This window comes from Podarcis pityusensis (assembly GCF_964106645.2).
Source record: "Podarcis pityusensis genome assembly, chromosome: 13".
Classification (NCBI taxonomy): domain Eukaryota; kingdom Metazoa; phylum Chordata; class Lepidosauria; order Squamata; family Lacertidae; genus Podarcis; species Podarcis pityusensis.
In genome coordinates, this window is record NC_138038.1 from 11346746 (window position 1) to 11364676 (window position 17931).

At 45.2% G+C, this 17931-nt stretch overlaps 1 protein-coding gene and 1 long non-coding RNA gene across 2 annotated transcripts in view; both read left to right on the forward strand.

Annotated features, from left to right (window-relative positions):
• ACE (angiotensin I converting enzyme) overlaps positions 1 to 12510 on the forward strand; it is a 63734-nt gene extending 51224 nt beyond the window's left edge. Inside the window, exons 18-25 of the mRNA XM_080976502.1 lie at positions 2402 to 2499; positions 5154 to 5326; positions 6194 to 6417; positions 7273 to 7417; positions 8422 to 8520; positions 9361 to 9483; positions 10930 to 11117; positions 11417 to 12510. Coding sequence (XP_080832628.1) covers positions 2402 to 2499; positions 5154 to 5326; positions 6194 to 6417; positions 7273 to 7417; positions 8422 to 8520; positions 9361 to 9483; positions 10930 to 11117; positions 11417 to 11604 — 1238 coding nt within the window. The 3' untranslated portion in view covers positions 11605 to 12510. The remainder of the gene's footprint in view (positions 1 to 2401; positions 2500 to 5153; positions 5327 to 6193; positions 6418 to 7272; positions 7418 to 8421; positions 8521 to 9360; positions 9484 to 10929; positions 11118 to 11416) is intronic.
• A 2994-nt stretch (positions 12511 to 15504) lies between these two features.
• On the forward strand, positions 15505 to 16276 carry LOC308460670. The gene is made up of 2 exons (XR_013978707.1): positions 15505 to 15602; positions 15634 to 16276. It is a non-coding gene; the product is annotated as an uncharacterized lncRNA (long non-coding RNA).
• Positions 16277 to 17931: the final 1655 nt, after the last annotated feature.

Consider the following 17931-nt stretch of genomic DNA (forward strand, 5'->3'; position numbering starts at 1 on the left):
GAATTGTCCAATCATAATGCCTAAAATTCAGATGTCATAAAGACTTATGTCGCTTTTGAAACTATAAGAGATATGCCTCAACCTCATGAAGGGTCTTCTCTTCTCTTCTGACTGAGAGGTCCCACTTTCAGAAGTGACAAATGTCTATTCTGCTTTAATATTGTGAACGTTTAAGCTCTGGCAGTGTGTGGGAAGGTTCATTTTTCTTGCTAAATAATAAACTAAACAATATAATAAACTAAATCATTTCTTGCTAAATAATAAATGCCTTTACAGTGGTACCTCGGGTTAAGTACTTAATTTGTTCCGGAGGTCCGTTCTTAACCTGAAACTGTTCTTAACCTGAAGCACCACTTTAGCTAATGGGGCCTCCTGCTGCTGCCGTGCCACCGAAGCACAGTTTCTGTTCTCATCCTGAAGCAAAGTTCTTAACCCGAGGTAGTATTTCTGGGTTAGCGGAGTCTGTAACCTGAAGCATATGTAACCCGAGGTACCACTGTATATACATTTGTCTGTGTTCCGTATTTACCCTGGTCCAGTTGATGTCCCTGCTATTCCACACACCTCCAGGTTGCAGGAGTTGCTGGGTGTGCTTTTTTAAGCGCTGTAGCCTCTTTGCAGTTCTTGAATAATCAGTAAACAAAACAGACAGATTCTTTCAGTAGAAGCAGACAGAACTAACACTTCAATGCTATTCACTGGCCTCTAATTCTCTGTAGATGTCACCACCGAGACAGCCAATGATGCATTTAGTAGCTCTTTAGGAAGCATAAGACGGCGCCTTGAAGGCTGCTTCATAATGACTCTTGAAGAAGATCTGCAGAAATGTAGTTAGAGCTGTTCTACACAGCTAGACAAAATATGACCTGGTTTCACTACTTTTCCTTTACTTCTGTAAGCTCTAATTAAGTAATCATAGTATTATCTCCAATCCGCATTGTGGATGGAGGGGAAAGTCTTGTTTAGCGTGGACAGAGTGATGACCCACTGTCCCCATTTGCCCTCTCCCCCCCCCAAAAAAAAACCCCTGATGGTTTGTGTGCTCGAGAACAGGAATGGGGAACAAGCAACTTCTAAGGGTTTTGGTATTTTTATTTTATTTTAAAAAATGAACGAAACAATTGCTGGGGGGAAAGAGTGAGTTGTCTTGCTCCTGCTAACACTTTCATGAATATTCAAGAGATGTCTGTAACATTTCCAGAAGTGCTTTCTATATGGCAATGGCAATAATTACTGGATGCACTTTCTGGGATGTCACCTTATCACATTTCTCCCAGGTGCAAAACATAGCACTTTGAGCAGTTCACAGAATGTGATATTCCTCTAACTGAAGCCCAACTTTGAGAGAAGACATGGGAAGCAAAAAATGCACTTCTTGATCAAGTGGAAAGACCATTATTATACACATTGTACCTCTAATATAGTGGGAGCCAGTGAGGTGTAGTGGTTAAGAGTGATAGACTCGTAATCTGGTGAACTGGGTTCGCGTCTCTGCTCCTCCACATGCAGCTGCTGGGTGACCTTGGGCTAGTCACACTTCTCTGAAGTCTCTCAGCCCCACTCACCTCACAGAGTGTTTGTTGTGGGGGAGGAAGGGAAAGGAGAATGTTGGCCGCTTTGAGACTCCTTTGGGTAGTGATAAAGCAGGATATCAAATCCAAACTCTTCTTCTTTAGAAATGGGAAGGAAGCGATGGAGGAAGACTGGAAGAAATTCAAAGACTATCTTCAGAAACACTGCAAAATTAAGGAATGTTAGAGTGATGTTGGATTGAAAATAAGTGGTTTCCAGCTGTACAGGTTAAAGTTAAGGATAGATTAAGATTAAAGATTAAGATTAAAGATGTTTAAAGAAATGGAAATTTGATAATAAAAGGGAAAAATTTAAAGCTATATGACATTAAGAGTAAGGATTAGGTTTAAAAAAAAAAGTTGAAGTTATATATTTTAACATTTTATTAAATTAAAGATTGGGATAAAAAAGTGGAAAAGAAACTGCTGGACAAATAATGTGGATTGGAATACAAAAGAGGGAGGTATGAGGAAGTCCAGAAAATAAGTAATTTAAAATTGGAAATGGAAAAGAGAGTTTGTTTTTAATTGTTATGTTTTATGTTTTTATTGTTAAGTTTTGTATTGTTTTTTGTGTGTGTTGTTTTTCTGTTTTCTTTGTTTAAAACCTTAATAAAAAAATTAAAAAAAAAAAAAGAAATGGGAAGGAAGCTATTGGAGAACAAAGTTATTGATTGTCTAGTGGGGGCTCCATCCATATGAATTCACCTTGAAGCACCCAGCCCTTCTTCCCTCAGAAAGTGGATGTTGGATCTAGTTGTTGTCTTACCCTTGGGTGGGGGGCTCCTTTGCCCCCTACCTATGCATTAACTCTATTTTCTGTTTCCTAGGAAACATGTGGGCACAGTCATGGTCAAACATCTTTGAACTGGTCATGCCCTACCCCAACGCGATCAAAGTGGATGCAACACCGGCCATGAAAAGCCAGGTTGGTGTAGCTAGGTTTTATTCAATTATTATTTGAAACAGTTTCTCTTGGGGACTAGCCTGAACCTTCATCCTGTTTAGAAGCTCCCCAGGGCAAAAATCTAAGGAAATTATTTAGCAACCTTTTAAGGTGGGGCTCAAGGTTGTTGAGTTGTTGAAGTAGCATCCAGTTCCCCTTAACTGTACTGAAACTTTTAGCTCTCAAGGAAGGTGCTTCGGAGAGCATGTAGAATGCCTTTTCTTGGTACAGTGGTGCCTCGCAAGACGAAATTAATTCGTTCCGCGAGTTTTTTCGTCTAGCGAATTTTTCGTCTTGCGAATCACGAATTCCCATAGGAATGCATTGAAAATCAATTAATGCGTTCCTATGGTCAAAAAAAGTCCAAACAAAGCCAAATTTGGTACAACAACCTCCCCAACTGTTGCAAACCCCTCCCCAACTGTTCCCCCAGTCACCCAGCACACAGAAATTCAAATCCAGAATTTTTTTTAAAAAACAGCAGAGTGGCCCAGTGGTCACAGAAAATCATAAAAATGCAGGAAAATACCACACAAGCTTCCAGATTCTTGCAAACCCCTCCCCAACTGTTCCCCCAGCCACCCAGCACACAGAAATTCAAATCCAGAATTTTTTTTAAAAAAACAGCAGAGTGGCCCAATGGTCACAGAAAATCATACAAAATGCAGAAAAAAGACACACAAGCTTCCAGATTCTTGCAAACCCCTCCCCAACACCAAGTCCTTGAATTCCAAACACCCCAACCCAAAATCCAAAAACCCCCCAAAAAGTTTTAAAAGCTTAACTTGGCTGCAAAAGAAGTTTTGGAAAAGCTTCAAAAATCACCAAAGTCTTTAAAAACCTCAAAAAAGGCTACTATGTACACTGCGTTCTATGAGTTGCTCCTCGAAGTCAAGTCGCAACTGTATTAATGGTGTTAAGAAAAAGGAAACAAACTTGCAAGACGTTTTCGTCTTGCGAAGCAAGCCCATAGGGAAATTCGTCTTGCGAAGCAGCTCAAAAACGGAAAACCCTTTCGTCTAGCGAGTTTTCCGTCTTGCGAGGCATTCGTCTTGCGGGGCACCACTGTATCTACCCAGCCTAGTATCCACAGTTCCAGGCCAGGAAAGGAGATTCCAGGTGGGCCAGAAACGAACCACTAGTTTTCTGCCCTTACTTCCTGCTTCTCTCCATACAATCGTACCTTGGTTTTCAAACAACTTAGTTCTCAAACGTTTTGGCTCCCAAACACCGCAAACTCAGAAGTGACTGTTCCAGTTTGCAAATGCTCTTTTGGAAACTGAACGTCCAATAGGGCTTCTGCGGCTTCCGATTGGCTGCAGGAGCTTCCTGCAGCCAATCAGAAGCTGCGCTTTGGTTTCCGAGTGTTTTGGAAGTTGAATGGACTTCCAGAACGGATTCCCTTCGACTTCCAGGGTATGACTATATTTTGTTGTGTATCTGACATATAACATTGTGAAGTCTTGGTGCATGCAACATCCCAGCCAGACCTGTAGGAATCCCAAATCTGCTCAGCTGCAGCTATCAAGAGGAAGGTCTTTTAGACTTTGCAAAATCTTTATGGAAATGAGATTCTACAGAGGTAGGGCAGGCCCCAAGGATGACTTCCTTTGTGCTTTTGTACTTTATTTGACACATGGATGTTTTTAGATTATGGGAATGTTTAGGGAAAGGACAGAGAACCTTTTCCAGCTCAATAGCTGCATCCCCTTCTGTGCAACCTTCAGGGGACCAAATGTCATTGGTGAGCAGGCCCAGAGGCAAAAGTGGGTGGATAAATTTGTACAACAGGCTTGTTTACACACACACACACACACACACACACACACCCTTCTCTGTCCTTCATTCAGGCAAGCAAGAGGCGTTATCAGAGTTCAATTCCAGCCAGTGGGGAGAAACACCCAAGGATGCTACAAAGCAGGGGCATGTTAGGAATGTGGCTGAGGAAAGGGTGTGGCCTAGCAAGAATATTGAGGGCCTGATGGAGAAGTGTGGAGGGCTATATTCCGCCCTTGATTTAGGGTTCGGCTCTACACCCCATCAGTCTGATACCCCATCTGTCAACATATCACATTCCCGATTTTCCATGCCAAATACAGTGGTACCTCAGGTTAAGTACTTAATTTGTTCCAGAGGTCTGTTCTTAACCTGAAACTGTTCTTAACCTGAAGCACCACTTTAGCTAATGGGGCCTCCTGCTGCCGCCGTGCCGCTGGAGCACAATTTCTGTTCTCATCCTGAAGCAAAGTTCTTAACCCGAGATACTATTTCTGGGTTAGCGGAGTCTGTAACCTGAAGCGTATGTAACCTGAAGCGTATGTAACCCGAGGTGCCACTGTATTTTGCAGATCTTTTTCCTGTTTTCAGCTAGCATGTAACATTACGCTGGAGCAGAAGCAGGAAGAATTGAGCCAGGAGAGGCGAGCCTTTCACAATTACCTTGCAGGTTCCATGCGACTGTTCATTTCAGGATCATGCATTCAAGTCCCACATTCAGCAAAAGATCCCTGCATTGCAAGGGGTTGGATTGGATGACCCTCACGGTCCCTTCCAACTCTCCGATTCTATGTGTTCTTTGTCCACCTCTCTGCTGGTTTTTCAGCTTGCCTCTTCTACACTCGCTCTCCTTTCTGCAGGGCTGGACGCCAAAGAAGATGTTTGAACAATCTGACAGCTTTTTCCAATCCCTGGGTCTCATCCCTATGCCACCTGAGTTTTGGGAAAAGTCCATGCTGGAGAAGCCAACAGATGGGAGGGACGTAGTGTGCCATGCCTCAGCCTGGGACTTCTTCAACCGCAAGGACTTCAGGTGCTTCTGTGATGACTGGGTGGAGAAGGGCTGTAGGCAGTAGAGTCTTCTTTGTCCCTCCACTGTTCACCACCATCTTGACCCTTGGGTAGATCCATAAAGGGGAAGCTTTCCTCTTACCCTCCTGTGCTTTGGCTGCCAGTGTGGTGTAGGGGTTAAGAGCGGTGGACTCGTAATCTGGTGAACTGGGTTTGCATCCCCGCTCTTCCACATGCAGCTGTTGGGTGACCTTGGGCTAGTCACACTTCTTCGAAGTCTATCAGCCCCCCACTCAGCTCACAGAGTGTTTGTTGTGGGGGAGGAAGGGAAAGGAGATTGTTAGCTGCTTTGAGACTTCTTTGGGTAGTGATAAAGCGGGATATCAAATCCAAACTCTTCTTCTTCTTCTTCTGGCAGAGGGAGAGAGTTTACCCCCAGTGCCATGTAACAATCTCCTTTCCCCCCCGAAGAGATTCTGCCTTCTCTTTTCCTGAAGTTGGTTGTTCGCTTCTCAAGGTCACCACATGGGTGGACCGTGGAACTTGCTATGCACCACTCTGCATAGGCCTCCCCCGAAAATCAGGGTGTACATGTACAGGTTTTTCAGCTTTGGGTTAGGTGAGAAAGAGAGAGGGAGGCAGACGTCTTCATTGCAATTTGTGGCTCAGTTCACTCGCATAAATCATCCGGCTGCATAAATCATCTGGAGCCATTGCTCTATTTAAAAAAATCTTTCAGCAATCTGCCTGCTCTCATGCCTGACTCTTGGTTGGCTGGTGAGTGAACTAAATTGGCTGTTCCTCTTTTCCAGCTCTAATTTCCCCTTCCATTTCACTTTCCCTTCTATTATGGACGTGACACCTTTCCCCCATCTTTCTCTTGCTTCAGGATTAAGCAATGCACCTCTGTGAATATGGATGACCTAATAACAGTTCATCACGAGATGGGCCATGTCCAGTACTTCCTGCAGTACAAGGACCAACCCATCTCGTTACGTGATGGGGCCAACCCAGGATTTCATGAAGCCATCGGAGATGTTATGGCCTTGTCGGTATCTACCCCAAAGCACCTGTACAGCATCAAGCTGCTGAGTCAGGTGGAAGACAACCCAGGTAAGCAGGAACGGACCACATGGGGACACTTAGTTGCAAAGTGCTCTCAGCAGCAATTCTTTAGAATTTTTGAGCAATGCAAAACACCAGTGTTCATGATATCTTATAATTTGCCAAAGCGGTGGTTGAAATGGGCATATGTTTCCCAGAACCAAGTCTCAACACACTTTGCCCCGGATCCCACAGACTCAAAAGCAGATCTTAACCATTGTTGTGTTGCCTTTCAACCCAGATTGGCTTTTCAAATTGGCTGGGAATAAACTGAATTATAGAGGGACGCGGGTGGCGCTGTGGGTTAAACCACAGAGCCTAGGGCTTGCCGATCAGAAGGTCGGTGGTTCAAATCCCCGCGACGGGGTGAGCTCCCGTTGCTCAGTCCCTGCTCCTGCCAACCTAGCAGTTCGAAAGCACGTCAAAGTGCAAGTAGATAAATAGGTACCGCTCTTGCAGGAAGGTAAACAGCGTTTCCGTGCGCTGCTCTGGTTCGCCAGAAGCGGCTTAGTCATGCTGGCCACATGACATGGAAGCTGTACACTGGCTCCCTCAGCCAATAAAGCGAGATGAGCGCTCCAACCCCAGAGTCAGCCACGACTGGACCTAATGGTCAGGGGTCCCTTTACCTTTACTTTAAACTGAATTAGACATCATAAATGTTGACTGACTAGCCCTTGTTTAAGCATGTGGTGTAGGCATAAGATTGGTTGTGGGAGCTTGTGGGATTTAGGAATTTGGTAAATAAGGTGTTGGGAGGTAAAGGGTGTGGATACATGGAATGTAGTAAGACCACCAGGAGAGATGGGACAGAAGGTTAAGAACTGAGGTCTAAGACTCTTCTTGTTTCTTTCTCCTGGCCAGAGAGTAACATCAACTACCTGATGAGCATTGCACTAGATAAGATAGCCTTCCTACCCTTTGGCTACTTGATGGACCAGTGGAGATGGAAAGTGTTTGATGGGCGCATTCCATATGAGGAGTACAATCAACAATGGTGGAACCTTAGGTGGGTATTGGGTAGCTGCCTGGAGAAGGAAACTATCTGACAATTTGGTTGTGCTTCATCATGGCTGAGTTCTGCCCATATGTTTATGCTGGGAGCAAGCTTGACTCAGAACTGAGTGAAGGGTGAAGAGCAAACATGGCCTGGTTTCTGAAAATGTGGGTAGAACATTGCTGACTTTTCCCAGGTGGTGTTCAAGGTCAAAATGGAGCCTACCTTACTGGGGGTTGCCCAGGGTGCTACTTTGGAAGGTATTCCCCTTCCAGACATGCTCATGGTGTGTATATTTTGGCCATAGAAAATCTAGGGTAGGAATGGAGAATCTGTGAGCGTTCAGATGTTGGATTCCATTTCTCTTCTGCTCCAGCCAATGTTGGAGGAGATGGAAGTTGTAATCCAGTCACCCCAGAGGTGCCACATGCCTGCTCTATGGGATGAAGAAAGTATTGAAAGTAGGGCTCTTTCTGGGCCAAATAAAAGCATACCAGTAATTGTGGAAATAGGTTGTTGACGATTCCCAGGGGGATCTGAAGAAAAGCAAGCCCCTCCAGCTACACAACGGCCCTGTCCTGCTCCAAAGCAAGACATCTGCTCCTCTGGAGCAAGGGTAGAGGAACCTTTTTTACCTTGTGGGTCACAGGCCAGGGGTGAGCAGGGCCAGAGGTAAATGTGGGTGGAGCAATGAATTTGACTTTTACCTTTGTACAGTAGACTACTTTATGGGCACGCAAAAGCCAGAGGTTCCTACACAGACACAAACAGGCAAGCAATTAAGCACGATTCAAGGGAATATTCCAGCAATGCAAAAGCACTCAAGAGAGGTGTGGCCCGGAAAGAGCCCAAGAAGCTATAGAGAAGGGCCTGGAGGGGTTGTGTTTGGTCCCTAGACTTCAGGTTCTCCCATCCTTGTTCTAGGTTGGATACCCTGTGAGATCAGCACTCAGTGTTGGTTTTTGGCTGGTGATTTCTCTCTCTCTCCCTCTCCGCCTTCTATGCCTACTGCATAGGTTGAAGTACCAAGGTTTATGTCCTCCTGTGCCAAGATCAGAAGAAGATTTTGACCCAGGGGCAAAATTCCACATTCCTGCAAATGTCCCATATGTCAGGTAAGGAGGTGATTCCCTGCCTGGCCTGAGTTAATTAGGAAAGGTTAGGCCAGAGTGTCCCGTCTTAAGGGCTGTTTCATTTGAATACGGTCCAAGAGATGATGAAGAGTACAGATAAAATAAAAATGGATAAATATAAAGAATTAAGTAGGAAATTCCTATTGAAATGGTATAGAACCCCGGCGCAACTGGCATACATAGTTAAAGGATTGAGTCCTAAGTGCTGGCACTGCGGTCAAGAGTTAGGGGTATATGCACATATGTGGTGGGAGTGTATTTGTGTGAAGGAATATTGGCAAAAGATTATAAAGGTTATTTCTGATGTATTTCAGGTTAAGATAGAAGTCAATAGAGAAATGCTTATCTCAGGAATACTGGGGAATAGTAAAATAGAAAGAAAAGAGCAAGATTGGTATAAAATTATGATCTTAGCCGGTATGCTTATTATTGTATCAGGATGGAAAGAAAAGGATAAATGGACAATGGAAAAAATGGAATGACTATGTTTTTGAATATATACAGTCTGATATATTTGAACATGTAATGACGGAAGATACATGGAACAACAAATGTCAAAAGATTTTGAATAAATGGACAAGTTATAGGAATTGGATAGCACAGGGGAAAGCCAACCCAAGCATCCAAATTAGAATGAATAATCTGTGCACATGGTTAAAGATTTGAAAAGAGAACAATTGGGGGGGAGGGGTTAAAGGGGAGGGTGGAAGGGGAAAAAAGAAGAAAGAGAGTCCTGTCTTCAGCTTTGGCCCTTGAGGAGGAGGTGCCAGGAGCACAGTGTGACCTTGGACCTCCCATTCACCTGTTCCATCTCTCTTCCAGATACTTTGTCAGTTTCATTATCCAGTTCCAGTTCCACCAAGCCCTGTGCAATGCTGCTGGCCACACAGGACCCCTGCACAAATGTGACATCTACCAGTCTAAGAAAGCTGGGACAATCCTAGCGTGAGTAGCAAGCCGCATCTGCTGGGTGGGGCTACACTGTAAGACTCTACCGTAGAGCTTTCCAAACTGTGTCACGACACGTTAAGAGTGTCAGCTGCTGCAGTGTGGAGGTGTGTCACGCAAATGCTACCTGCGCGGCTCCCGGGGCTGGAAAGGGGCTAGTTTAACACGCCTGGTTTGCTAGTTAAAAAGTGAATTACTGTGTCGCGAAATGATGTGTGAAATGTGTGCCGCTGACATGAAAAGTCTGGAAAGCTCTGCTCTGACTCTTTGGTTAGAAGTTTCAGGTATCAGTCCCCTTCTCAGTCCTTTGGGTGTTCCTGTTTTGACTCATAACGCCCCTTTAAAAAAAGAAAGAAAGAAAACCAATGTGGAAATATGGAGAACTGAAAAATGAGAAACAGAGCGAAACTGAAATGGACATATCCACAGCCCATCCTGACTTGGGTGTAGTAGGACCCGTTACAACACTAGGTCTTGCAATCCTACTAAAGCCACGCAACTTGGCAGCACTGCAAAATTGAATTCTGGTGGGGTGCTGTCACGATGCTGTCAGCGGCTCCCGGCTGGTTGCCCAGGAAAGTATAAAGACAAGGAAAAGCTTCTTACAGTCCTTTTTTTATTTCAAACTGTACACAGAGAGGCTATAGAATCCAGCCTCTTGGATAATGGCATTGTCCCGAGTGAATCTCCACCCCCCACCCCCAATCTCTCCCACTTCCTCATTTGTCGTTGCCATCACCTCCTCTACGGGTGCAGCTAAGTGCCCTCTGTCTTTGAGCTCTTTGCTCTCCTACTTTTAAGGCTCGCCGGGTTCTGGGAGATGGTGGGTCTGAAATGCTTTCTAATGACAACGGGTGTTGTTCTGTCTCTCCCATTATTTCCCAGCTTTACCCCTCATCTGCTTCTGAGCTGCGACTTCCCGCAAACCCTTGTTGTAAATCTATACTGTCTTCCTCTTTCTCCTCCCCGGAAGGGTCAGGATGGGGCAGTGGGCTCCATCATTCCTCCTCCCTTGCCCCAGTTCCTGACATCTGCTAAAGGAGCTGAAATATACTGGGAGTTGAGTGTGGATTTCATGCTCTTTATTCAGCTCATAGTAGTGAGGAATGAAAGTTCCCCCAGAATATCTGCTTTATATACATTATTTACACAATGGGCCACACGTGAGTGGCTAATTCCGGGATTCACCTGTAGGCCAATCAGGTTGCAGCTCAGTACATAACAGGAGCCCAGGGCTGTCCTATCAGATGCTGGGAACAAAACAATACGAGGTAACATTACCCCCTGTTTGTTAGATTCTCAGAGGGATTGATCTCACTGCAGTGGAAGACAGGGAGGCAGTTCTTAGGTTGTTGCAGCATGTCATCCACCCACTTCATGTCCTGTGTGTGAATGTGCACACCCACCCCACACACCTTTGTGTCGCTGTTTTGCTTTCCGCAGGAACGCCATGAAGCTGGGCTACAGCAAACCCTGGCCCGACGCCATGGAACTTATCACAGGCCAACGCAACATGTCAGCTGCGGCCTTGCTGACCTACTTTCAACCGCTGACAGAGTGGCTCGCTAACGAGAACAAGCGAAATGGAGAGACTTTGGGCTGGCCAGAATATACCTGGATGCCCTCTGCGGGTACTGAAAGGCTCTGAAATGAGTCAAAATCCCTATAACATGGAAATGGTGGTGGGGGAGGGGAGGGGAGCAGGAGGCTTCCTCTCTTAATTTTATTACCTTAAGGAACTGGCCCATGGTGGCCGTTCCTATACTCAAAGAATCACTAGACTGGACCACAGGTTTTGAAATAATTTAACTGCATTGCAACTTACCCCCTTCTGGCTGAGGGCAAAGAGCTGTTGAGTCCTTTGCCATCCAAGCCATATTCCATTTGAGCTGCCTCCTTCCTTTTTCTGTTTTTCTTGGTTCCCACCCAGGCCAGATGCAAGGGGATAACAGAGTCAATTTCCTCGGGATGTCATTGAGCAGCAGTGACGCCGCAGCAGGCCAGTGGACCTTGCTCATCATCGGGCTCTTCCTCTTCATTACGACAATAGTTTTGGTTGCCAAATGCGTCATGAGCAGGCGAGGGGGCAAAGACGGCTTCGAAATGGAGCTGAAATGAGTTGGGGTGCTTCCAAACTGCTGTGCCTCCGTGTGTGAGTGTGCACGAAAAGACCGTGGGCGGCTGTGTGTGAGAGAGGAGTGTGCTGGTCCTAATGAGAGTGTGAATGCGAGTGTGTGTATGTGTATTCATAGTGTGTTCAATGGACATGAACAGAAATGCAGGTGAGCTGTGTGTTTGTGAAAGGTGCAGAGACTGTCTTTGTTTTACCCACAGGTCTGGAGAGAGTGTGAATGCATGTTTGTGCGCATATATACACAATGCATGCCTGCATACAAGGGTTCCATGACTAATGTGTGTATGCACATGTGTGTACATGGGTTGTGAGTACATGTACATGCATGTATCTCGTGTGTGTGGCCTAAGGCCTACTTCAGGTGTGGACAATTTACTCTGCACATGTACTGACAGATCTGGTTTGTGTGTGAGCTGCTGGGAGGGGCAGCCTCCCTGAAGCAGGCAGTTGTGTCAACAGAGGCATGAGAGGACTCTTCCTTCTAATTACTTCATCAAACCTTTTGATTATGCAAGAGCCAAAGCATTAAAAAAAAGAATCCCCACACAATTTTTTATTGTAAATATTTGGATTCTTGAAAGAAGAAAAAGGAAGAAGAGGAATGAAGAATCGGGCAAGGTGATCCAATTTGCTCATGGGACTGACTGGACTTCATAAATCAACATGGAATCAATGGGTTTCCTCAAGTTTGGAATATATGCATTTGGGGAGCAGGTGAATTATAAATGGACTGTGGCCATTCTAGCAGGTTAAATGTTATGCAGCATTAAGCTGCGTTGGGCTTCTCCAAAAGCTGGAAGGACATTGTGTACGTTTTGCATCAGGCAGTTAAAAAAAAAAATCTGTTTGGTTCCTGGGTGACAATTAAAATGAATCACAGTCTCCACAAATTTAGTGGCTCTGCCGTTTTATGATAAAGGGGAAGGGAACAGCACGAAATAGACTGCAAGTCAGCCATTGGCTCCTCAGAGAAGGTCTATGTATGAGGAAAGAAAATGAAAATGCTGCTCCCTGGTTAAGTACACACACACACACACACACACACACACACACACACACACACCAGAGACTGGCAGCTTTCAGGAAATCTAGAACCCAAACACATTTTACAAAGGGTGTCTAGTTATGTTTTGCCTTGTTGCATCAGAAGCAGACACACCAAAAAGAGCCAGATTATTAGTTTAAAATCAGAAATGTCTACAATCTCAAAGGGTAATTTTTATCTCAATCTAGTTGTGTTTTTGTGGTAGGGTTGGGGTTTTTTTGTATGTGTGTGAAGTCTGCTGTTCCTGAGTGTGCGGTTGGACAGGGCGATGCATTCATTGTTTGCTGTTCCACAGACATTACTGATGGGAAACATTGCTTTAGGCGCTGTGTTTTGAGTCTGTCCCTTGCAAGAAAGTGAATTTGCTCTTAATCCTGACAGCCTGGACTTGAGAGTCAGGAAGAGGATTAAGCAAATGATTCCCACCCCCACCCCCCCGGAGTCTGTTGATTAAAAGCACCCTTGGGGCAGAGCGGCCGAGTTGCCACCATAAGGCTGCTTCCAGACAAGGAGGACCGGGGCGGTGGCGGTTGATGCTTCCAAGGGCGACATCTGTGCTCATCTCTTCCTCCAGGGCAACAGGAAACGCTGCACCAGCCCAAACACAAGGAAGGCGCACCTGTAGAGTGACTTGTGGCACAATCCCAATGATTTTTAAATGGGTTGAATAATTGCATCAAAGAGCTGGAAGGGAATCAAAGGCAACCAAGCCTGTTCAGCATACATAGTCGAGACCAATGTGTGGCACACTGGTACCCCCCAGAAAGATGCGCGCAGATCAAATAACTCACCCAATCAAAAGAGCCACGCAGTGTGTAACTCATTTGGCACATATGCCCAGTCAAATGACCCTCTGCTCTGATGCAGACAAGTACTGTATATCTCTACTAGAGAAAAGAAGACTGTGATGACTTCTTCAGCTGTGATTCCTGGACCAGGTGACCTTTGGGGTCCTTTTTAACTTCACATTTCTATGATTCTGTGATCATTTGTTAAATCTTTCGAAGACAGAGGTCCTTTGGCTGGGAAGGGACGATATGGGATTGGGGGGAAACTCCCATCTCTTGCAGGGGTGCAGTTAGTGCCAGCACCATCCGTTAAGAGTTTGGGTGTAATCTTCAACACCTCCCTTTCCATGGAGGCGCAGATTGCAGCTATAACAAAGGCGGCATTTTTTCATCTCCACCAAGCTAAGCAGTTGGCTCCTTACCTCTCTCGCCCTGACCTAGCCACTGTGATCCACACGATGGTCACCTCGAGACTGGATTATTGTAACTCACTCTATGTGGGGCTGCCCTTGAGACTGACCCAGAAACTCCAGTGGGTGCAGAATGCCACAGTGAGACTCCTTACGGGGTCCTCGCTGCGAGATCACATTCACCTGGTGCTATACCAGCTGCACTGGCTCCCGGTGGGGTACAGGATCAGGTTTAAGGTGCTGGTTTTAGCCTTTAAAGCCCTATACAGCCTAGGACCCTCATACCTATGGGACCACCTCTCCTGGTATGTCCCACAGAGGAACTTATGGTCTTCAAACAAAAGCATCCTGAAGGTCCCAGGCCACAGAGAGGTTAGGCTGGCCTCAACTAGAGCCAGGGCTTTTTCGGCTGTGGCTCCAATCTGGTGGAATGCTCTGTCACAAGAGACTAGGGCCCTGCGGGACATCTTTCCACAGGGCTTGCAAGACAGAGCTGTTCCACCAGGCCTTTGGTCAGGGCACAGCCTGACTCCCTCCTTTGGCAATCTTCACAGAACTTTAGCCTAATGGTTGCCATCAATTTGGGTTGAATTAATTTTAATGAAATGATTTTAGAATGTTGTATTATTTTATTGTTGTTAGCTGCCCTGAGCCCGGCTTCGGCTGGGGAAGGCGGGATATAAATAAAATTTATTATTATTTATTATTATTTGGCAGTGATAAACCGCTATCATCAAAGCAGCTCCCTGCTTGTGATTCTTTCTATGGCCATGAGATGTCCCCATCCGATTCTCCCCCTTTGCTGTACCACATTTGCTGCTAAAGGGAAGCAGGACAGCTGTGAACTGAAACTGATAGAAGGGGAAGCTAGTTGGATGTTGGAGGGGGGGAAAGAACACCATCATTATTCCTCAAGGCACAGACTACAGGCAGTAAAAGAGAATTGCCTTTGTCCTTTGCTCCCTACACCTGCCTGATGTTCCACAAGACTTGTCTATCCTAGAAGTTTGAGACCTGGCTTCTGAAAGGGAACTCATTCCAGAAAGGTTCATAACTGTTCCCAAAGTGAGCTGCCCAGCAGCTTTCAACAGCACTGCAAGATAATGCCATTGCACTGAGAGAAATCATGAGCTTTGAAAACATATTGCAGGGCTGAGTCGGAACTGTAAATTATGCAGGGGGAATCCTCAAGTGGAAGCTGGCAGGAGTTTAGTATTTCCTGGTTCATTTGGTAGAGCCTGGGGCTCTTAATCTCGGGGTTGTGAGTTCAAGTCCCACACTGGGCAAAAGAGTCCTGCATTGCAGGGGTTAGACTAGATGACCCTCATGGTCCCTTCCAACTCTACAAGTCTATGATTCTATTAAATAGACAGGGGGGGGTGCTAGATATTTTCCTGCCGTGCCACCCAAAAATGTAGCAAACATTTGAGCCAGCTGATTCATCGGAGAAAACTGCTTTATCTTTAAAACTGGGAAGTTGGAACCAAATTCCTTCTGGAGGAAAATAAAGTAAAATTTGGATAGTCAGGAGATTGAATGTTTTCTGGGCTGCAGGTGTTGGAGGAGGCAGGCAAGATGGAGATGAACATGATGAAAGAATCTGTTTTTCCGATCTGTTTTTTCTCTTTACTCAGATTGAAATGAGGAATAACACCAGTGTGCTTTTTAGACTACATAAACACTGACTTGGGTTCGATGGTGGAAGAAAGATGGAATCTAAATGTAAGATATCTGAGAAAGTATATTCTGGTTTCTGTTTCAAGCAGGAAGTCAAGGGGCATAAAACGAGCCAGCAATATTTCTTAAGCAGCCTGCCCTTCTTTTCACAAACCTTGATTTTGCAGACTTACAGGAGAATGAACCTAAACCACAGCTCCTGATAAATGACTTCAGTCCACAGAAAGTACTGCAAATACATTCACAACCCTGAGTACAACTGGCAGATACTAGACCTTTTTCCCCCCTTCTTTTTTTTGCATCTAATTGGACTGCTAAATAAACATATTATCTGAACATACTGGGGAGGCTGCTCCTCTAAACGCTTCTCAGTCTGGTAAGACGGTTTGGATTCGTTTACTACAGAGTTTACAACCTTGAACTTCTAGCCTTTCATTTATATTTTATAAGATGCTTCCATCCTATGACCAAGTAACGGAAGAGAGAGAAAATTGCTCTAGACTGAAAAGCAATTCAGTGTTTAGTGCTTGATGATGAAACACAAACGGCTGCTCCCTTTAAAGGCTCCCTCTTGGCAGTCCCCCACCCCCAACCTCTTCAAAGTGCAACGCTATTTCCAAGTCAAGATTAATTTAAGGGATCAGATGAGATATTCTGACCTTCGCCTCAGGTGGTGGTGGTGGGAGGAAACCCTCTCTGTTAAAATGCGGGCAACGTCTGAACTTCTAAAAACTGCCAACAAAAACTGTGCGGCATTATGGATGATAAGATTCTCTAGTTGCTGCAATTATCTTGTTGTTCATTCAAACGACCCCTTTGCAGTATCCCTGTTTAATATCTGCTGTGTCATCCATAGTATGGCTCAAAAGCATACTAAAACAATAGATTTCTTCCAGTGCATAAAGAGGCAGGACTGATAGGCTGTTAATGATAATGCTTGAGTTAATTCATCTAGAATGAAAGCCACCAGTGCTGGATTTAGGGCAGTGCGTGCGCGCGCGCGCGCACACACACACACACAGTGCTCCGAGTCGGAGGGGTGCAAATTTAAAAAAACAACTACAACTGTACCAAAAGGAATTATTGTGAAAATTAAGAAATATTGGGTGGAAGGGTGCCAAATTTTGGCCTCACACAAGGCACCATATTACCAAAGCCTACCCCCGGAGTCACACCCAAGGACCCTTGGAAAATTAAAGACAAATGAAGGTTGACATAACCTTAGCGTAAAGGTAAAGGGACCCCTGACCATTAGGTCCAGTCGCAGACGACTCTGGGGTTGCGGCGCTCATCTCACTTTATTGGCTGAGGGAGCCGGCGTACATCTTCCGGGTCATGTGGCCAGCATGACTAAGCCGCTTCTGGCGAACCAGAGCAGTGCACGAAAACGCCATTTACCTTCCCGCCGGAGCGGTACCTATTTATCTACTTGCACTTTGACGTGCTTTCAAACTGCTAGGTTGGTGGAAGCAGGGACAAAGCAACGGGAGCTCACCCCGGGATTCAAACCGCCGACCTGATTGGCAAGGCGTTATTTCTCTTTCAAAAATCTAGCATGTTTATTTAAGATCATCACCCCCCATACACTTTTCTACTTCTGCCCCCCCCCCCCATTTCTTTTCTGGTGCCATCACTGCACATTAATAACTTAAAAAGTAAGCATTGTTTTGAAAGTTGTCTCCAGTACCGAGAGAGAGGACAACAGGTTGTGTCGTTGTTTCAGTTGTTTCAGCTGCCATTTCTAGATTGCATTTTGCTTGTACCAAGATGCTTTTCAGTCCTACTGCTTCTACTGTGCTGAGCTATTTTCCCTAGGAATTACAATTTGGCTTGTAAGCTCCTTTTAGAAATGCAAAGATTTGCCCAAACCACTCCACTTACGGAAGGAGTGGCTTTGATTTCAGCTTGTTGATTTACTTTGCTGACAGTAATGGGGTCTGTTGGGTTCACTGTGTAAACAGGATGCTTTCTCAAACATCCTGCCTTTTTCAACAGAAAAAAAGGGGGGGAGGCTTTCAAGAGAAAGGGGGTAGTGAATGAAAAGAAGCAAAGAGGGAAATCAAAGGATTTGGTGTGAGCGATGTATTGATCATGAGTTTTCTCCAGATTGTGCACACATCAGTTGTCTCTGCAGGCCCAGAAAACATGTAATGTAACCACAGCAATAGAAAATCAAATCCATGACCCGAAGAGACACAGAGAGTCAGTCACTTTGCCCATGGTTGCAATCCCTTGTGTTACCAATTTGTATGTATCTGAAGAAGATGTTGCGGGGGAGAACCACTCTTTGAATTCCTGATTAGATGGTTCCAGGAAGGCAAGCAATTGAAAATGAAACCTCACATTTTATTGGAAATCTGTGACCAGTAAAATCCACTCTCTTTGTGAAGA